The sequence below is a fragment of the Aythya marila genome (genome assembly GCF_965140915.1).
Source record: "Aythya marila genome assembly, chromosome: 2".
Lineage (NCBI taxonomy): Eukaryota > Metazoa > Chordata > Aves > Anseriformes > Anatidae > Aythya > Aythya marila.
Genome location: NC_139043.1, coordinates 1,417,874 through 1,437,806, shown reverse-complemented (window position 1 = coordinate 1,437,806; position 19,933 = coordinate 1,417,874). Strand labels below are relative to the sequence as shown.

At 56.7% G+C, this 19,933-nt stretch overlaps 1 protein-coding gene across 1 annotated transcript; it reads left to right on the top strand.

Annotated features, from left to right (window-relative positions):
• Positions 1-1,620: 1,620 nt before the first annotated feature.
• Positions 1,621-17,979, top strand: KLHL18 (kelch like family member 18; the record flags this gene model as incomplete). The annotated part of the gene is made up of 10 exons (XM_082754780.1): positions 1,621-1,755; positions 9,341-9,471; positions 9,671-9,811; positions 11,287-11,485; positions 12,677-12,837; positions 13,089-13,225; positions 14,090-14,327; positions 15,891-15,995; positions 16,298-16,409; positions 17,593-17,979. 10 exons carry the CDS (start codon positions 1,621-1,623, stop codon positions 17,977-17,979), a joined length of 1,746 nt encoding a protein of 581 aa, XP_082610906.1.
• Between the last annotated feature and the right edge of the window lie 1,954 nt (positions 17,980-19,933).

Here is a 19,933-nt window from a genome sequence, read left to right as displayed (position 1 = left end):
GCTCTGTTTGGGGCTCCCCTGCTAATTTGGGGCTCCTTTTGGGGCTCTGTTTGGGGCTCCCCTGCTAAATTGGGGCTCCGTTTGGGGCTCCCCTGCTAATTTGGGGCTCCATTTGGGGTTCCCCTGCTAATTTGCCCCCATTTGGGGCTCCCCTGCTAATGTGGGGCTCCTTTTGGGGCTCTCCTGCTAAATTTGAGGCTCCTTTTGGGGCTCCCCTGCTAATTTGGGGCTCCATTTGGGGCTCCCCTGCTAATTTGGCCCCATCTGGGGCTCCCCTGCTAATGTGGGGCTCCTTTTGGGGCTCTGTTTGGGGCTCCCCTGCTCATGCGGGGCTCCTTTTGGGGCTCCCCTGCTAATTTGAGGCTCCATTTGGGGCTCCCCTGCTAATTTGGGGCTCCCCTGCTCATTTGGCCCCGTCTGGGGCTCCCCTAATTGAGGTCTCGGGGCCAATTTGTGCTCGGAGGCGATGTGGGCAGAGCAAAGCCCCGCGGCGGGGGCAGGCAGCAGCGCGCCCACACCGAGATTAGGGCCTGAGGGAGGCGTTAGGCGGGGATTTGGGGTCGGGGGTGGCCCAGAAAGTTCCTGGGGACATCAGACGTGGGGGGGGCGGCTTCACCTCTACGCCTTGGGCCAGGTCCGGAGGTGGGAGGCGAAGCGGAATTGTTCTGGAAGGAACCAGGGAAACCGTTAGGAATGTTCCAGAATTCAGCTGGGACCCCCAATCCCCCACCAAAAGCCCCCCCTTGGCCCCCAGCACCTCCCTGTGCAGGGCACCCCCCCCCCCAGGTACCTGCTGGGGGCTGGAGGTGGCACTGGGGACAAAGCCTGGGGGGGGTGACAGGACCCTGGAAGGGGGTGACAAAGCCTGGGGGGTGACAAGGCCCTGGGGGGGGGTGACAGAGCCTGGGGGGGGTGTGACAAAGCCTGGGGAGGGTGACAGGGCCTGAAGGGGGGGGTGACAGGGCCCTGAGGGGAGTGACAAAGCCTAGGGGGGGTGACAAAGCCTGGGGGGGGTTATAGGACCCGGGGGGGGGGGGTGGTGACAAAGCCCAAGGGGGGGGTGACAGGGCCCTGGGGGGGGAGGGACAGAGCCCTGGGGGGGTGACAAAGCCGGGGGGGAGGGTGACAGGGCCCTGAGGGGGGGGACAAGGCCCTGGAGGGGGGGTGACAGGGCCCAAATGGGGGGTGACAAAGCCTGGGGGGGGTGACAAGGCCTTGGGGGGGGGTGACAAAGCCTGGGGGGAGGTGACAGGACCCTGGGGGGGTGACAGGACCCTGAGGGGGGTGACAAAAGCCTGGGGGGGGGTGACCGGGCCCCTCCTCCCCCCCCCACCTCAGCGCCCCCTCAGCTCCGGCCAGGCCGCGGGCCCGTTGCCATGGCAACCGCCGCTTTCCCGCGCGGCGCCTGCGCCGGAAGCGCGGGGAGGGCGGAAGTGAAGGCGCGGCGGGGGGTGAGGGCGGAAGTCGGGCGGCTTTGAGGCCGGGCGGGCGGGCGGGCGGCGCTACGGAGGCCGGGAAGGGACAAGGAGCGGGGGAGGCGAAGCTGAGGCTGAGGGGCGGCGGCGGCGGCTGAGGGAATTGGGGGGGGACCCGGGGGGGTCCCGGGGGGCCACCGGGAGGATGCTGGAGGCGGCCGAGGCCGAGCTGGACGCCGAGGACCTGGTGCATTTCTCGGTGGGCGACCTGCCCAGCCGCGGCTACGGCGTCATGGGCGAGATCCGGCGGCAGGGCAAGCTGTGCGACGTGACCCTCAAGGTGCTGGGGGGGTTTGGGGGGGTTTGGGGGGGTTTTGAGGGGTTTTGAGGGGGCCTGGGGGGGATCTGAGGGGGCTTGGGGGGTCCTGAGAGGGATCTGAGGGGACTTGGGGGGGGTCTGAGGGGGTTTGGGGGGGTCCTGTGGGGGCTTGGGGGGGGTTAAAGGGTTTTGAGGGGGCCTGGGGGGGATCTGAAGGGGCCTGGGGGGGGGTTAAGGGGTTTTGAGGGGGCCTGGGGGGATCTGAGGGGGCTTGGGGGGGGTTTAAAGGGATCTGAGGGGGTTTGGGGGGGGTGTGAGGGGTCCTGAGGGGGCTTGGGGGGAGTTAAGGGGTTTTGAGCGGGGCTGGGGGGGGTCTGAGGGGTCCTAGGGGGGGTCTGAGGAGTCCTGGGGGGGATCTGAGAGGGTCTGAGGGGTCTTAGGGGGGATCTGAGGGGTCCTAGGAGGGCTTGGGGGGAATTAAGGGATTTTGAAGGGGTCTTGGGGGGGGGTCTAAGGGGTTTTGAAGGGGCTTGGGGGGGGTCTGAGGAGTCCTGGAGGGCCCTGGAGGGGGTTTAAGGGATTTTGAAGGGTGCTAGGGGGGATCTGAGGGGCCTTAGAGGGGATCTGAGGGTGTCTAGGGGGTCATAGGGGGGATCTGAGGGGGAACTTAGGGGGGATCTGAGGGGGTCTGAAGGGTCTTAGGGGAGATGTTAGGGGTCCTGGAGGGGATCTGAGGAGTCCTAGGGGGTACCTGAGGGGATTCTGGGGGATCTGAGGGGTCCTGGGGGGGTCCTGGGAGCTCCAAGAGGAGCCCTGGGGGGTCCTTGAGGTTGTGGGGGGACCCTGAGAGGTCCCTGGGGATGGAGGGGGGGGGTCCTGATGGGTCTTTGGGGGGGGCTATGAGAGGTATTTGGGGTTTTGGGGAGCTCTGAGGGGTCCCTAGGGTTGTAGGGAGAGTGCTGGGGGGTCCTTAGGGCTGCAGAAGGGGTCCTGAGGGGACGCTGGGGGCCTCCCTGCCATTCACCCCGCAGTGGGATTGCTCAGGGAGGTGTCACCCGGCCGACTCAGCTCAAATTGCCCCTGCAGAGCAATCCCTGGGGAAAACGCTCCCCGGAACTGCCCGTTTGCTGATTTTTGTCCCAAATCCTGGCAAAACGAGGCACCTTGAGCCGCTAACCGCAGCGGGAGCAGCGCTGCCTTGGCCCCGCTTGCTGTTCCCCTCCTGCTGTTATATTTTATTCCTCCCTCTCCGGGAGGGCGTGGAGCCTGTCGGCTCTGCAGAGGTTTAAAATCGGTTTTAAAATTGGTCTGGTTTGCTTAAAACGAGGCTTAGCTTTCTCCTCCACCGGGATAATTTAGCAGAGATCCCCAAAACAGCCCATCCCACGTCGATTTAAACCAGCAGCCTCGCCTTCCTTGCACGCCACAGCCCCCAAATCCCCCTCTAGCTTCTCTCCTCGCCCTCAGGTCTGAGCATCCTGCCTCTCTGCCTCTGGAAATGGGATTTCTGGGCACCGGCTAGGTAGGGAAAGGATGAAAAAGCACTAAAAAACCCCGCCTGGAAGATGCTGCGGCACTTTCGGGTTGCTGGGGTCGATGGCTGTGCGATTCCCTCGGCCCACGCGGGCTCAAAATCAGGAGGCAGCGTTGTCGTTCCGGCTTCTTTTAATTATTCCTCTTGGAAATTCATCCAGCAGGGGCTGGGATCTGGGATCCCTTCCCCTTTTTGCTCGCGTTGCCCCTGGGCAGCACGTGGCAGCACAGGGGTGAGGAGATTACGAGCCACGAGCATGTTGCCGGTGCTGTCCATCCCTTATTTATTTGCCTCAGCTCAGGGAAATCCTTCAGCCCTGCTCCCACGTGGAAACCACATCTCACCAGGCTGCAGCCGAGCCGTGCCTCTCCCCTGGGGCTGCACGGAGCCACCCGGAGCCTTCGTGTGCAGCTGGTTGGGGTGACAAGGTTTGAGAAATCCCCTCCGAGATAGCTGCACGTCGGGGCTTTTCCCCCGGGAGCTGAATTTCAAGCAGTTCCCCAGCAGATCTGGGGGTTATTTTCAGCCTGCAGTGCTGCTTGAGCTCTTCTTGAGCTCCCTCTGCTCTCCCTGGAGCTCTTTTTTCCCCAGGCACTTCACACGTTGCATCGCCTCCCCTCTAAATATGAGGCTTGTGAGTGTTCAGCCACCTCTGCTGCCAGCACTGCCGCTGATTTTTACCTTTTTGGTGGAAATAATGAGCTTTTTATCGAGCTACCTACACTAGAAGAGCTCCACATTAAAGATTTAGGCTCTCGTAGCCTCCGTTTCCTGCACCTAACAATAGTGCAGCAGGATTTTTCCCCTCGTTTTGCAGGGATTTGCAGTTTTGTTGCCTGAGAGAAGCTCCTCGGTGTTTGTGCCCTTCCCAAACGCCGGTTTTGAGTACACAAATCAAGGGGTGAAAGCTGCTTGGACGGCTCTGCTTGCTGGGGGTCGCTCCTCTGCTTCTCACGCTCCATAAAACGGGGAAGCAGCGCTCGTGGTGTTTCCTCGTGGAGAAATTCGGGGAAAGCAGAAGTTTTTTGAGCTCCTGGAAGCCGGCACGGAGCTGAGAGCGCTCCCTTGGAGCAGCTCGAGTGCTGCATTTCCACGATTAACTCTTGACTAATTAGAAAGGTCTCAAAAATTAACGCTAGCCTGGCAAGTGAATGGTCTTTCAAGCTGCAGAGGGGGGTTATTATTTATTTTATACACCATCCGAATCGGCCTGACAGGTGAGAATCCCGTTGGCTTCCCGTAAAGAGACTGTTTGGACCAAATTTTCCAAAGCAGGCTGCTGGTTTGAAACTCTCCAGGCTCCAGCAGATGCGCGGGAGAGCTGCTGCCAAGCAGAGCAGAGGTGGAGGAGCCTCCCTTGGTCCTGCCGTGGCAGAGAAGTGGAATTCCAGGCGGCTTCTGCGGCTTCAGCAGTCCTTGAAAAGCCCGTCCCTGGCTGCCCCGTGGACGTGAGGGCCTGTTTTTGGGGAGATCCCGAGCACAACGAGGCTGTCGCTTCGTTCGAGCAGCTGGCAGATGTGAAAATCAGATAATCTGGGGTGTACCCAAAGCCTCTCTGCTAAGGACCTTACTGAAATCTTGTCGCCCAGGAGGAAGGAGCTGCTTTGGATTACAGCTGGAGCTCTTCGCTCACCTCCGTCCCCACGTCCCAGCCGCTCTCGCTGCTCTTCCCTTATATGAAGACGAGTATTTTTAGAGCCTCACGCAGGCACTAAACCTGAAGCCTTCGCAGAACCCACACGTTTCTGTGCTGAGCCTTCTCCTCGGTGCCCTCTGCCTGGCAAAATCTTGCCACGATGCCTTGGATTCCCACTCTGAGGCCAAATCACGGCGTGTCAGGAAAGATGAACATTTCTTTTTTTAAAAAAAAAAATCTCTTTGCAGCAGAGAGCTCGAGAGACTTCTCAGCTCTGCAGCGTAACGAGAACAATAGATGCCTTCATGCCACCTACACCACTTTGCTGTGGAGGGAGCTTCAGCGTGCCCTGCGACTCGCTAAGGTTTTTGGGGTGTGGGAGTGTGAGGGAGAGCCTGCATCCTATTAAGCAGCGTGAGGAAGGGAATTCTGTCACCTTCGTGGTGGGAAAAGATGCTCTGCGAGCAGCGGTGCTGCTCGTGCCTCTGGTAAACGGGTTTTTGTGCCTTAAAGGAAGCCTTCAGGCTTCGGGAAGCCTTTGTTTTGCTCGGGCTGGGGAAGGGGTGGGAGTGCTGCCCCAAGGAGCTGCCCTCCAGCCTTTTCCCAGCGCCCCTGCCAACGTGGAGCTCCTGGAGTATTTCTCTTCTTTGACACTCGTGTAAACAGAGTTGTAACAGCTCTGCTGATCCCGGCTCTGTGGTGGGGATGCGATCGCATCTGAGCAGTTTCGTTTGGGCCTGGAGATGGGCTGCAGCCCCTCGGAGTGACAGGTAAACGCGCCGAGCTGTGCTTAACCCAACAGCAGCGCCTGATTCCTGTAAAACCACAGCCACAAAATGGTCTGGTAGGGCAACCGAGAGCTTCAGCTGAAGGCTGACATCCCCAGCTGAGGTTCTGGTCGTGATGTGAGAGAGGCTGGACCCCAAAAGGCAGCCCAGGTCCTCAGCAGCTCGCCCTGTGGCATTAGGTAGGCGATTGAGACCTCAGAAGGGAGCTGCTGCTGCAGGAGACCCTGGCTCGCTCGCTTGGAGCAAATGCAGCTGTGTAGGAACGCAAAACTAAAAGGAAAATCATTCCTTTGAGGCAGCTGGTGAATGTAGGAAGGGCAGTGGGTTCCCAGTGCCATGCTGCCGAGCATGAGCTGCTCTGCAAAATCAAAACAGGAACTGAGCAGACCGTCCCTGTGCCTGCGCGAGGGCTCGGAGGGCAAAAACGGGGTTACTCAACCCCACAAAGCTTTTTCTACTTCTTTTTTAATGTTCTGCTGGTACTTCTGGAGCTAATGGGCAGGTCTGTGGTGGGTTTGGGGCAAATGGAAGCCTGTTGTGGAGCTGATGGCAAGAAGGGCACGAGCTGTAGTGTCAGACATGTGGCAGACATAGGAAAGCATGTTGGTTCCCTCAGGAGGGAGGCAGATCGTTTAGCTCCAGAGACGAGGAGCATTTATTGAATCATAAGTGAGGCTGAACGGAGGGGATGTGTGCTGTCTGCTCATCCTCTCGAATATTTCTCGTCCTGGGCAGGAAAACCAGGGCTCGAGAAATTCAGCCCTTCCTGCGGGACTCGGCGTGAAGCGGCGATGGTACGGACGTAACGCTGGCTTCTTGACCAGAGATCCTGATTTAGAAATCTCCCTCAGGGCCCTCTATCATTACGTGAGCAAGTTAAAAAATAAAAAAAAAATAAATAAAAGGAATAGAAGTGGAGGTTTAATCGTGCCCAGTACCAGGAGACTGATGCCTCAGCTGGTGGCGGTGGCAGCGTGGAGCCAGCCCAGCTTCTTGCTGATGCAGCCCCTGTGGGCAGGGGCTGTGTCTGTCCCCCTCCTTTCCCCTGCTAGGCCAGCAGAAACCCATTCCCTTTTTCACCCAGCTCCTTTCGGTTTTATTTCCTCCATCTGCGAGGTCAGGCAGGGGCAGCGTGTGGGAAGCATCGGGGCCGGGGCCTGCGCGAGGCCTAGCCCCGCGTGGGGAACCCAGGTCCCTCCTGTCGCAATTAAAACACACAATTAATGAATTAAAACACACTGATTAGTTCAAACCCTGCCTTTGGCAAGAAAAAAATGCCCCCTTTGGCAAGATAACCAGGGATGCCCCCAAAGAGGGCATTCCCCAAGGTGAAATCCTCCCCTTGAAGAAGGGTGGAGGACGCCTGGCCCTCAGAGCTGCCCGGTGCTGCCCACACGGGGTTTTCCTTCCCTCTAATGACACAGCCTAATTAACACGCCTGGAATCCTGCTGAATGGCTGCAGATGATTGCTTTTGTCATAACTGGGTGTGTTGTTTACAGCGAGGCTGTTTTTGGGGGACCAGGGACGTCCATCCCTGAAGCTGTGCAGCCCTTGGGAATGGAGCACGGCTCCACAGAGACACTTGAAAATGTGCTCATGTCCCGTGTAATTGGGGTTTGAGCGTGAAACACCTCTCGTGTGTGGCCTTTCTGCCTTTCCTAGGGAGAGATGCAGGCAGTGGAGACAGAATTTGACGTAAAATTTGAGGCAAATCAAGGCTTGTGCTGCCAGCAGGACGCGGAGGTCTGGAGCCGTGGTGACGGACTTATAAAAATGATGGCTTGTAAGAAGGGTTGGTCTGGTTGAATTAGGATATTACCACTGATTGCCTGCATGCCATGGTCCTTCAGTGCTGCTCAGGGTGACAGCACGGGGCGTTTTGTCAAACTGGGGGCTTGCACCAGGGTTTAGGTGATGTCCAAGGCACAGATCTGTTTTAAAAATAAATTTAAGCCTGTGTCGCTTTTGTGCTTTATGGTTATTTTCCAAAGCAGAGGGCTTTTCTCCTCGTTGGCTAGCATGGTAGGCTTGTTTTGAATAAACGTAACACCAGTTGCAACAGCATGGTTAACTTTGGTTATAACTCCAGTTATATCTAGAGGATAGCAGCTCGCATTTGAAGCAGGTATAACTGTAGCGTTTAATACACATCCAGTCAGCTTTAATCCTAGTTGTTATTAAAAAAAAAAAAAAAAAAGTGAAATGACACTTGAGAAGCTGTGATTTTTGGCAAGTCTGTGTCTGGGTGGAAGCAAAATTCAGCTCTGTTTTTCGTGCCCACTTCGGTAGTTGCTCAACCACATTCCGCGCTGCCTGGACGGGAAGGCTCACCCAAATACATCTTGTACTTATCTGGTAAAGCAAAGCAACACGGCTGTGGGGCTGACTTCTTGCCAGGCACCACGACATCTTCCAACGTTTTAGAGATAAGACACTTTATTCTTTAATGTTGTGAGCCTGGCGAATATGGGCAGCAAAAAGAGAGCTTTCCTGTGTCTGTCCTGTGCCCGCTGGGCTCTCATCTTGCCCCGTGCTCAGTGACTCCCTGCACCTTAGTCTTTTGCCTTAATTCCAAATGTTTTCAGCAAAAACCACGTGAAAGAAACACGTCTCAGGTGTTTATTCCTCTGGCTTTATCCAGCAGGTTGGGCGTTTGGGACCTGCAGGCAGGGAGATGGGCAGCAGAGGGGCCAGCCCCATATCCCGGTCATCCAGGCTGTGGCTGTGCCCAGGAAAACCTGCGTAGGAAAACCTTCTGCCAGCCAGAGACCCGAGGAGGAGCCCCTGCACCCTCCTAGGATGAAATGCAAGGAGAATGCTGAAGCAGAGATGCTTTTAGCTGTGGTTGTGGTGTGCGTTGTGCTCTGCTGGGCTCGTAGCTTCGCTTCTGGGTCACATTTACTGAGCGTGGTAGCTCTGGGCTTGAAGGAAGAGGCAGGGCTGTGTTTTCAAGGTAACCATAAAACCCCAAACAGGCAACGTTTTTGCTAACGTGCTGCCTAGACATGAAAAGGCAGCGAAGCTTTTTGCAGAGAAGAGAAGGGCTGCTTGGATGGCCCGGAGAGCAGAGGACCTGCTGTGCCAGCTTGTTTGTCCCAGCCAAACAAAGCTCAAAAGGAAAACTCCTGAAAGTGGGAAAACTGAGAAGTGCTGAAGCGGGAGAAAAGGGCAGTTTGGTACAAGCTCAGGTATCAACTCGTGTGAGTCAGGTCAGCCTGGAAATTAGAGGGGAAAAGAAAAAACTGTGAGCCAACGGAGAGGAGTAATAATCAGAGCTGTGTTACTGTGAGGAGGACAAAATCTTGCACAGCATCTGGAGCTTGTGCATGCAGCTGAACAATGATTTACATCAGCACGGGGTGCCGTGGTTGTGGCTCTTTGTGAGCAGTTTGGAGTTGACCCTGCTTCATCCCACCCAGGTGAGCTGCCAGAAGGCTGGAAAACCAGATTCAAAAGTCAGAGTTTAGCAGACCCTGTCAGCTGTCTTGCCTTGAAAAATTGTCCACAAAAACCCTGGAAATTGTCTTTCAGCCCTGGGTTACTGCTGGACAGGCAGAGCTGTGCTGCAGCGATTCATCCAGATCGTTTGGTTGGTGGTGGATGGTGCTGATCTTCTCCTTCCCTTTTTTTTTTAATTCTCCTTTAGGTTGGGGACCACAAGTTCAGCGCTCACCGGATCGTGCTGGCGGCTTCTATCCCGTACTTCCATGCCATGTTCACCAACGACATGATGGAGTGCAAGCAGGATGAGATCGTCATGCAAGGGATGGACCCCAGGTAACTTCCCGGGCACCTCAGTGGGTTTGATCCTGACACAGTGAGTGCTTTGTAGGGCTTGGCATTGTACCTGCAAGGCTTGAAGCCTGCCCTCTCTGTGAATTGCACCAGGAGGGATTTCTCTCAGCAGTGTGCTGTGCTCGGCTGGTGGAATTGGCTTGAAATCATTTATTTTTTGCCTTTTCTCCCCTTTGTCCAGCGCACTCGAGGCTCTGATCAACTTTGCCTACAACGGGCACCTGGCCATAGACCAGCAGAACGTCCAGTCGCTGCTGATGGGGGCGAGCTTCCTCCAGCTGCAGAACATCAAGGATGCTTGCTGCACCTTCCTCAGAGAGAGGTAAGGGGCAAAACTGGCTGAACAATTCCCTTTTTAGAGTTAGAATCACGGAAATCGTAGAATATCCTGAGCTGGAAGGGACCCACGAGGATCATCGACTCCTGGCACCACGCAGGTGTACCCAAAAATTCAGACCCTAGCCCAGCACGATGTGTGTGTGCCCCTAACAAACCCATCGCAGCACGTCCCCTGCCTGCTGCCGCCCGTAGCAAAGGGGAGGAACGGACTCAGTGAGGCATTGGATGGGAATCTCTGGCAGCGTTAAACTGGTTCCAGTTTTTCCAGTCCCCTGGCTGGTGTTTGCCTCCAGTTTCATTCCAGCAGCGTGATCTGGAAAGCACAAAGCCGGGTTATTCCTTGGGAGCATCCCGCACGCAGCTTCAGGCAGCGCCAGGAACCTGACCTGCTTCCCTTGCTCCCCAGCCTGGTTCCCCTCAGCTGCTCTGTGTGTCCGTGGGACATTAAACACAAATCCCAAACAAATGCAACGTCTCACCCAGCTGTTATTTCACTTCCAAACAGAGCTGTCCTAGAATTTCGGTTTGGGGAGAAAAAAGTGCATTTCCTCCGCGTACAAAATGCTTCAGTTTACAGTCCCAGGTGAATCCTGAGCTTCTGCAGGTTTATAATCAAGTTATATAAGATCAGGGCGTTAAAGTTTCCTGCCAAAACATTTTATTTGGGGCGCTGGATGTGACACCAAGCTGGGAGGAGGTGGGTTGTGTTGCTTCAGGAGTCCCAGCGAGCTGTGGGTGGTTATATTTATATTTATAATAATTTATAATATATTTATACCTGGACTTAAGCAAGGTGAGTTGGTTTCTCTGCGGTTTGGCTGCTGCAGTTAGCCCAAATCCACCAGGAGCCACAGGGTGCCTGAAATTCATTCCTGGGTGTCCTTGAAGGACGTTTTTGGCGCTGAGCAGCTCTTTGCAGTGGCTGTGCTGGGGAGAGCTGGGGTCTGCAGCGCTGCTCCTCGCTGCCCAACCTCGTTGCAGAAGCAGCTTTGGTGAAAAAGCTTCCTTATGGCAGGAAACGGCTTCGGGGAGGTGCAGCGGGTGCTGTTCTGTAGCGCTCAGGAAAGATTTGTTGCTTTCTGGGTTATTTGTGCTGTGTCCTTGCACCCGGCTGCGTCCAACACCGGAATTACAAAGGTGCCAGGAGCCCAGAGAAGCGGGAGAGGGGGATTGCTTTGCGAGCCTCACGTTTCCCCTCCACTGACAACTTCTCTTAGTGCAGAGGCTGCCCAGAGGCTCCTTGGCAGGTCTAAGGGGAGATTTCAAGTCGTGGTTTCCATCCTTTGGCTCCAAATCTCCGTGCAGGTGCCTTCATTCTGAGCAGCAACCTTTTATTCTAAACCCTTGTCCTCGGCAGAGGACACAGCTCCGCGTATCCTCTGGTGCTTCGCTGAGCCCATTTGCAATTCCATCCGTCCTCCTGTGAAATTAAACTCAATTTTGCTCTCCTTTGCCCAGGCTTCACCCCAAGAACTGCCTGGGCGTGCGGCAGTTTGCGGAGACCATGATGTGCGCGGTGCTCTACGACGCCGCCAACAGCTTCATCCACCAGCACTTCGTGGAGGTGTCCATGTCCGAGGAGTTCCTGGCGCTGCCCTTCGAAGACGTCCTGGAGCTCGTTTCCAGGGACGAGCTCAACGTGAAATCCGAGGAGCAGGTACCTGCGTGGTGGTTATCCTCCTCAGGGGGGGGGTTTCTGGTTGCTTGGTGGAGGGATGGGATGATAAGAAATATCCCGTTCCTGGGCTGAGCGGGGCTGGGAAGCTGCCCTGGAGTGTGGGAGCCCTGAGAGGTAGGCAGAGCTGTGCTGCCTGGCTTCTTGTCTGTGCTGGGAGAGGTTTTTTTTTTTTGCTCTGGGAAATGCCTGCTAGGGTTTTTTTGGAGCGTAGGCTTCGCAGAAAGTTGCATCGAGGCGTTTTGGTTCACTTCTGAGAGAGGAGGAGCTGCAGCTATGCCCTGCTGCTTCAGCTGAGGGTGCAGGGAGTCCTTCCCTGCAGAGCTCCTGCTCCAGCCCAGAAGGTTCTGGAGGTGCGAGGAGTCTCCCAAGATTTTCTAACGAATGAATTTGGCATCAAAAAGCGCCTCTGGACAGGCGTGTTCCCAGAACAGCCAGAAAGCAGGGCTGAGCCGCTTCAGGACGTGTCGGCAGCCTCGCCAACCTGTCGGTGCGGGGCTGGCAGCCTGCAGGAGAAGCAGAACCTGTCCTCGAGCCAGAAAAAGCCGTCCTGCCCTTTCCGAGGAGGTGACTAACCAAAAGCAGCGCTGCCGCTGCCTCCCTGTAGGGAGATGAGCTCCCCGTGGTCCCGGGGAAGAAGTTTTTTTTTGTGCTGAGAGGCGATGTGGGAGGCTCCAGATCTGCTCCATCGGGGAAAAACTTCATAATTCTGTTCTGGGCTGCCGTGGGCTTTTCTCCACGGCCCCAGGTTGCAATATAAGACACCCAGGGCTGTGTGCATGCACGTGGTGTGGTCTGGTTCAGAGGACAGCTGAGCTGAATCTGTGGCCTCTCTCTCCAGGGACCACAGAGGGAGCTGAGAGAGCCCAGCTCAGCTGTAGGCATCCACCACGTGGTTAACTAAGGCTGGAAGAACTGTCTCCATCAAAACCGCCTGCTGGTTTTCAGAGAGCAGCACCGTGCTCTCTTCTTTCTTCGCAGGTTTACTGAATTTTAACACTTTAAAAAAATAAAAAATAAATTGCATTTTGCCTGACAAAACTCTTCCCAGCTCCCATCTTCCTGCAAATGACAACCCGCAGCAGTAGGAACTCAGGGCGGGGGGAAAAGCAAAAAACAAGCGAAAACCAAGCCCAAAATAAAATCCACCTTCCCCCGCCTCTCTTTGGGCAGGTGTTTGAAGCTGCCTTAGCCTGGATCCGCTACGACCGGGAGCAGAGGGAGCCCTTCCTGCCCGAGCTGCTGGCCAAAATCCGCCTGCCCCTGTGCCGGCCGCAGTTCCTCGCCGACCGCGTGCAGCAGGACGACCTCGTGCGCTGCTGCCACAAGTGCAGGTGAGGCTTGGTGGGGGGTTTGAGCCCACGGGGAGGTAGCAGGAGCACGATGCGGCTGTCCTGGAGAGGGAAATTCATCCTCTTTGTGGATAGAGTGAAAAACTCCCCGGTTTTAACCTGCCAGCGGGGCGTTCTGTCTGGACAAATGATGGCTGGGAAGTCAGTGGCTTAAATCCGCATCCGACTTCAGTCAGCTCTCATCACGGGGGAAGCCACTGCTGACCAAATGAAATATTTCTCTTGGATTTCAGGGATCTGGTTGACGAGGCCAAAGATTATCACCTCATGCCAGAGCGCCGGCCGCACCTCCCGGCGTTCAAGACCCGTCCCCGGTGCTGCACGTCGATCGCGGGCCTGATTTATGCTGTCGGGGGACTTAACTCAGCAGGTACCTTGCACATCCACTCCCTGACGAGGAGAGCTGTCAGGTTTGCTGGTTAGGGCCGTGGGATTAGGAACTGAAGTGCTGCAGCTGGCCGTGCCTGTAGTTTAACATCTGCCCACTAGGAATTCGGTGTAGGTCAGGCTTATTTAGGACAGCTCTTGTGTAAATCAGAGCATCCTCTCCTATAACAATGCAGAACCTGGAGATGTGAAGCTGAATTGGTGAGGGTTGCTGCGTCAGAGCACAAAAAAGGGACAGAAAATGTTAATGAGATAATCTGCCTGTCTCAGATAACCTCGTTAACCTGGGAAACTTGATTTTTAAAGCTGCCAAAAGACAGCTCGCTGATGAAGGATCCGATCAGCGGGTCCGTGCTGGGCTCTGCTTTGTGGGATTTCCACTCTGCCTTCACCCCGTGGGCGATTGCCAGGGAAGTTAACGTTCCCAGAAAGCAGAAGCACCACCAGCTGTGAGGGAGCAGGTCTCTGCTGCCCCTTTGAGGCTATCAAAGGCCCCGCTTCCACATGGCTGGGACTTGGCAGCCCTAATTGCACCGGGGACGTGCAAGATTTTCAACCCTCTCCAAACCCTTTGCATCGCAGGGTGCAGTTCACACGAATTTTACAGAGCGGGCTCTTTGTGAACGAGCAGAAACGTGGCTGGGAAATGCCTCTGGCTTAATTTTGGGGGAGCAGGGGGGCTGCAACAGGATTTGAGAGAGCCTGGCTGCTTTCCCAAGAGCCCAGCGGGCGCAGTCCCCGTGCCAGCCCCCATCTGTTGGGGTCGCGGCAGCCACGATTTGCCCCTCCGCTGGGCGACGGCGCGGCAGAGCCCGAGGAGTGGGTCTCCCCCTTTTAATTTGAGTAGCAAATTTTTACGCAGGCGACTCGCTGAACGTGGTGGAAGTCTTTGACCCCATCGCCAACCGCTGGGAGAAGTGCCAGCCCATGACGACGGCTCGGAGCCGGGTGGGTGTAGCCGTGGTCAACGGGCTGCTCTACGCCATCGGCGGCTACGACGGGCAGCTGAGGCTGAGCACGGTGGAGGTTTACAACCCGGAGATGGATTCCTGGTCCAAAGTGGAAAGCATGAACAGCAAGAGAAGGTACGGGCTGTGGGAAAGGGGAGATGGGGAGCAGGAGGGGTGAAAATGGGGTTTGGGGAAGGCTGGCGTGCCAAGGGAGAGAGGTTCCTGCGTGGGGAAGCAGCAAAAAAAAAAACACACGGAGGGGAGAGGAGCAATGTGGGAGCAGGTGAGATTCCCCTCACCACTTTTGGGGGCGTTTGTGCTGAAATCTGGGCTCTGCTTTCTGGTAAGAGGGGAAAGCTGTCAGCAGCTCTATAAGCTTTTATTAAAACTCCACAAAGTGACACCTGTGCAGCACAGCACGGATCCACAGGAAAGCCTTTAATACCTGGCTAGGTTAAAAGCAGCTGAGCAGTAACCGAGCTGTAATCTCCAGAGGTCTCTGAGCTCTTGGAGCACGAGGGAGTGAAACCAAACCAAAAGAGCGGAGATGTTCTGCTCGTCGGGCCTCTAAGGGCTTCAGCTGGAGTGCCAAAGGACGAGTTTAGAGCCCCGTTTCTTCAGATTTTGATTCTAGATGTGGGTAAAATGCGATTTCGGTCAGCCCGTCCTCCCCAGCACAACACCGTGGCTGCTGCCGTGGCTGGACGTCCTCCTTGGCTTCCAGGGCTTTTTGCTGTGGTTTTCTTTCCCCCTCGTGGCTGCTCCCTGGGAGCTTTGCAGCACTTCTTGACCAGCGTGGTTTGCCTGCTTTGGTTTCTGTGGTCCGGGATGTTTTATTTTTTTGGGCTGTGAGAGGCTGAGTGTGGGCAGGCACCCGGCGTCCCTACAGCTGCTGCTGTCTCCCTCCTGCAGGGGAGCACAGAAACGAGCCCCCTGAACCCTTCTGGTTCTTATCCAGAGCTTTGGGGCTGGCTGGGAGGCAGAGCTCATCGAAATTCCTGGAATCCTTTCCAGGGAGATCGCCCGCGGGGTTAATTTGTGGCAGGAAAGCTCCCTTTTTCCCCAGCAGCGAGGTTCCTGGGGGCTTTTCCCACGGCGAGAGGCAGTCGCTCTTCCACGTTGGGGTTTCTGAGCCTCAAAGACAAGCAAATTGGGGGTCAGATGCCCTCGTGCAGAGGAAAATCTGCCCAAATCTGCCCAAATCTGTTACTGTACAAACCCCTTGGCTCTTGCTGTGGTGCTGGGGCTCTGCTGTTGTTGCCAAGCTTCTCCAGGAGTTTTTGTGACTTCGTTTTCAAGGTCTTTACGGGAAGCCAGGACCAGTGGGCTTTTGACCCGTGGCTGAATTACTCCTCTGGGTTTGGTTTTAGTTCCTCCAGTCGGGGAAAAGGGGGAGAAGGGAGGTGTGCTGGTGATCCAGGTGAGGTTAAAGAGGGGTTTAACCACTACGTCTGGCGTCCTGCTGCCTTCAGATCCATCCTGGTTGGGATGGGGATCAAAATACCCCATTAGCTGATCCCTCAGCTCTCCAGGTGCCTCGTGCGGGCTGTTCCCCGTGCTGAAATCACCCCGCTGGTCCCACAGGGTGAATCAATCCACCCGGGAGGCAGCAAACGAGGCAGGCCGTGCAGATTTTGCTGTGTTTTAGGCCGCGTGGCCCCCTCCTAAAGCCACCTGACGGGGTTCTGCTCGTTGCAGCGCGATGGGGACGGTGGTGCTGGACGGCCAGATCTACGTGTGCGGCGGGTACGACGGGAACTCCTCCCTCAACTCCGTGGAGGCCTATTCTCCAGAAACCAACAAGTAAGAGCTCTCTGCGCCCTTCAGCTTCTCCTCCTGCTGCTGCCAGCGACGTGGCACCGCTGGGAGATCAAAAAAACCCCGTGGTGAGGTGGTTGAGGTGTTTAAGGCTGTGCGGTGTCCCTCCCCGCAGGGCTTCGCCTTGATGCAGGGAGGTGAAAGCAAAGATTTCAATACAAATCAAAATAAAACAGGCAGTGGAAGAAGAATCACCGAAACCCGGTCCTGGAAAAGCTGACAGAGCTGCAATAATCTGGTGGCTGCTCGTGGAGAGCCCCTCCTGAGCTCTCTTTTCTCCCTCCCAGGTGGACGGTGGTGACCCCCATGAGCTCCAACCGCAGCGCCGCCGGGGTCACGGTCTTCGAGGGCAGGATCTACGTGTCGGGAGGGCACGACGGGCTGCAGATCTTCAACAGTGTAAGTCGCTTCCCAAGGGCTTCGTGCCGAAATCGGTCTGCTGCAGGCAGCTGGGAGGTGAAGCTTCAGGTCGGGAGGGCTCCGTGCCCTCTCCCCACGAAACCAAAAATGCCTCGTGCATTCACACCATCAGATTTTGGCCTTCCCAGAGCCTTTTATTCCAGCTTGGGAAGAAAGGAGCTAGCCAGGAACCCGCAGAAAATGGAGTTAAATGTCTCCTGTCCCCCACAAAAGGGGACAAAAGCATCGAGTGCGTGCATTTTGTTGCCTCCCTGCTTCCTTTATTTTTATTTTTTTTAACTACTTTTATCCTGGCCTCCCTTGAGCTCTGGAGACCCAGATGCCAGGCGCTTCCCCTGCTTCCTCCCTGCCTGTTTGGTGGCTTCATTTTCAGGACGATTTTCTTAGAAATGAGCTTCGCAGCAGGGGGAGCTGCTGGTGCAAGGCTCTGCACGTTCCCCAGGGCAGGATTTTGTGGGGCACAGGGAAGGCTCCTTCCGTGTCAGGATTGGATTTGGCGTTGATGCGCTGCTCTCAGGAAGCAAATTGTAATTCAGGGGTTTGCAGGGAGCAGCAATTTGCACTTCCACCTCGCTCAGGGGTGGGTTTTTGTCTGCAGCAGTGCAGCCCAGAGCCAAAAATGACAGCTCTGCTCGTCTGGGCTCAGCCCTGAGCTGGCCACGTGTGGAGTTCCCGCGGAAGGGGTCCCTGCAGAAGGATAAGGGATGCAAAATGCTGGTGTTCTGCTTCTTGGGTCGTTTTGTTTTGCCTTGAGGGCAAAAAAAAAACTCTTCCAAACGTGGAGGAGTTCCCTGCACAGGAGGGCACGAAGCTGAGGTGCAGGACAGGGAGCTCAGACTGCACCAGGAGAGGTCGAGGTATGGCTGTGGGGAACTGCAGCCACTAAAACCCACCTGGGAGGCTCGGAAACCTCCTCAAAACCCATCCCAGAAGCAGAGGAGAGGGGAGGGGAGGTTTAGGGGGGCAGTTTTTTTGTGGTCTGTGCAGCAACAGCTCATTACAGACATTACAACACCCAAAGGGGTGAAACCAAGGAACGAACCGGGAGCATCCCGACCCGCTGGGGGTTGCACAATTAAAAACGGTCGCAGGGCTGCTGCTTCTGGGGGCCGCTGGCTTTTCCTGAGCTCCGTCCCTTTGTCTTTGTGCCTGGTGCCTGCAGGTGGAGTACTACAACCAGCACACGGCCACCTGGCACCCGGTGGCCAGCATGCTGAACAAGCGCTGCCGCCACGGCGCCGCCTCGCTGGGCAGCAAGATGTTCGTCTGCGGGGGCTACGACGGCTCGGGTTTCCTCAGCGTGGCCGAGGTGTACAGCTCGGTGGCGGATCAGTGGTACCTGCTCGTCCCCATGAACACCCGGCGCAGCCGCGTCTCCCTGGTGGCCAACTGCGGCCGCCTCTACGCCGTGGGGGGCTACGACGGCCAGTCCAACCTCAGCTCGGTGGAGATGTACGACCCGGAGACCAACCGCTGGACGTTCATGGCTCCCATGGTGTGCCACGAGGGAGGGGTGGGGGTGGGCTGCATCCCCCTCCTCACCATCTGAAGGAGATTTGGGGATTTGGGGTTGGGGGAGGGGGGGGGGGGAGAGAGGAGAGGTTTTGGGGCTGCCCCATCCCCGGGATTACGGTTTCCCCGAGGGGGGTGGGCGAAGAGAAGCGCGGCTCCGGGTGCTCCGGCGTCGTTCGCAACCACACACGAGGTGACAAAACCATCCCCTGCCCCCTCGGCTCTCGGACTGAAGCTCCGGAAAGATCAAATTTTATTTTATTTTTGGGGGGAATTAACGGTGCGAGTGCTTCTGTGGGTGTGCAGGGAGCTGCCCGCCGCCCTCCCCAGCGCTCCTGCGGCCCCGTGGCTGAGCAAATCCTTCCTCTCTCCCCGCTTGTTTGACAAATAGCACTGAGCCACGTCGGCCTGAGACTTTGGGAAGCCAAGCTGCGGGCTTTTTGGGGAGCAACCCCGGTTGTGACACGGCAACGGCCACTTTGAGGACTCGGGGGAATGCCCACGCACCTCTGCCAGCACCAAAACGGCCCTAAAACAGCCCCAAACCAGCCCTGGCGTCCCGAGGGGTCGATCAACTTGAGTGTTTGGTGTTGTCGGCTGCTGCTGGGCACCCCTGGACCTTCCCCAGTTTATCAAAACGACCCAAACCCAGCAGCTCGGGTCCTCGGGGGCGCGTCCAGGCTCTGCGCCTCGAGGTGCTTCTTGCGCAAGGCGCCGCTCCCGGGGCTTTCTTCAGCTCGATGGGGAAAACCTCTCCGCAAGAGCCGCACGGTGGAGAAAGGAGGAAGAGGAGAAGAGGGGGGGGGACGGTTAAACCAGCCGCCGGCTTCGGAGGGGGAACGCCAAACGAAAATGACACTAAGCAACGGTCCCGGGATTGCCCCAGCGGCGGCGGGGGAGCCGGGGTGGCGATCAGAAAGGTGCCCCGAAAAGATCGGCGTCCCCCTCGTGTCTGTCGAGACGAAGAAAATGAACCTTTTCCCTCAGGATTTCCCAAAAAAGCAGCCAGGAGAGGCGATGGGATGGAGCCCCCCCCAAACACTAACCCCGCCGGGGGGCAGCCACGGGGGCTCGCGTCCGTCTTGTGCCCAAGTTTTGGGGTTTTGGGGAGGTTTGGGGCGCCCCACAGCTCCCCCAGCCGAGCCCCTGCTTCTCCTCCATCCCCTCTTGGGATTTTTGGACTCGGGGTGTAAATGTGGATGTCTGTATATTCGGGTACTGTGGATATTTTAGGTCGAGCTGTCGAGCGCTCCTCTGCCTCCCTGCACCCACGGACGGCTTCGCTGGGGGGGCGAATTCCTTTTGGGGGGGGGGGTTCCCGTGCTGCTAAGACACTTTATAAAAGAAAAAAAAAGAAAAACACACACAAAAAAGGAAAAATATACAAAAAAAAAAACCACCTTGGGATCGTATTGCTTTCCAGGCTGCGCGTTGCAGAGCGGTGGGTGAGGGAACCGAGGCTCTCAAAACCTCTCACGGGTGAGGAGGCGCCGCTGGCCCCGTGCGGGGCTCGTTCCTTGGGGTTTTTTTGCTTTGCTGAACCAAAGAGAAAGGGGAGAGGACGAGGATTGCCAGCTTTGAGGAGGCTTTGGGGGAGGAAAACTGGAAAAAGCCCGGATTTGGGGACATGTGGCTCGTGGTAGGGGACAACTTGGGAGAGCGCGGTGCCAGCTCTGCCCTGCCCTGCTCGGTGCCATCCCCTGCCCTGTGGAAAATTAAAACATTTGAGTTCAAAAAACCCATTAAAGGTGTGTTCCTGCAGATGTTGTCGTGTGCTGGAGCCAGAGAGAGAGATGCGAGCAGTGATTCCTGGGTTGGGGCTCACCCCGGGGCTCTGAGCCATTCCGGTAGGGGCCCGCCACCCTTTTTGGGATAAAAACCAGCAAAAACAGTGCTGGGGGGTGCCTGCAAGACGCGAGGAAGGTTTCCAGGAACGCGGGGAGCTGCCAGGTTCGGGGATTTGCCGGGGCGGCCACCCCGAGCTGGCTCTC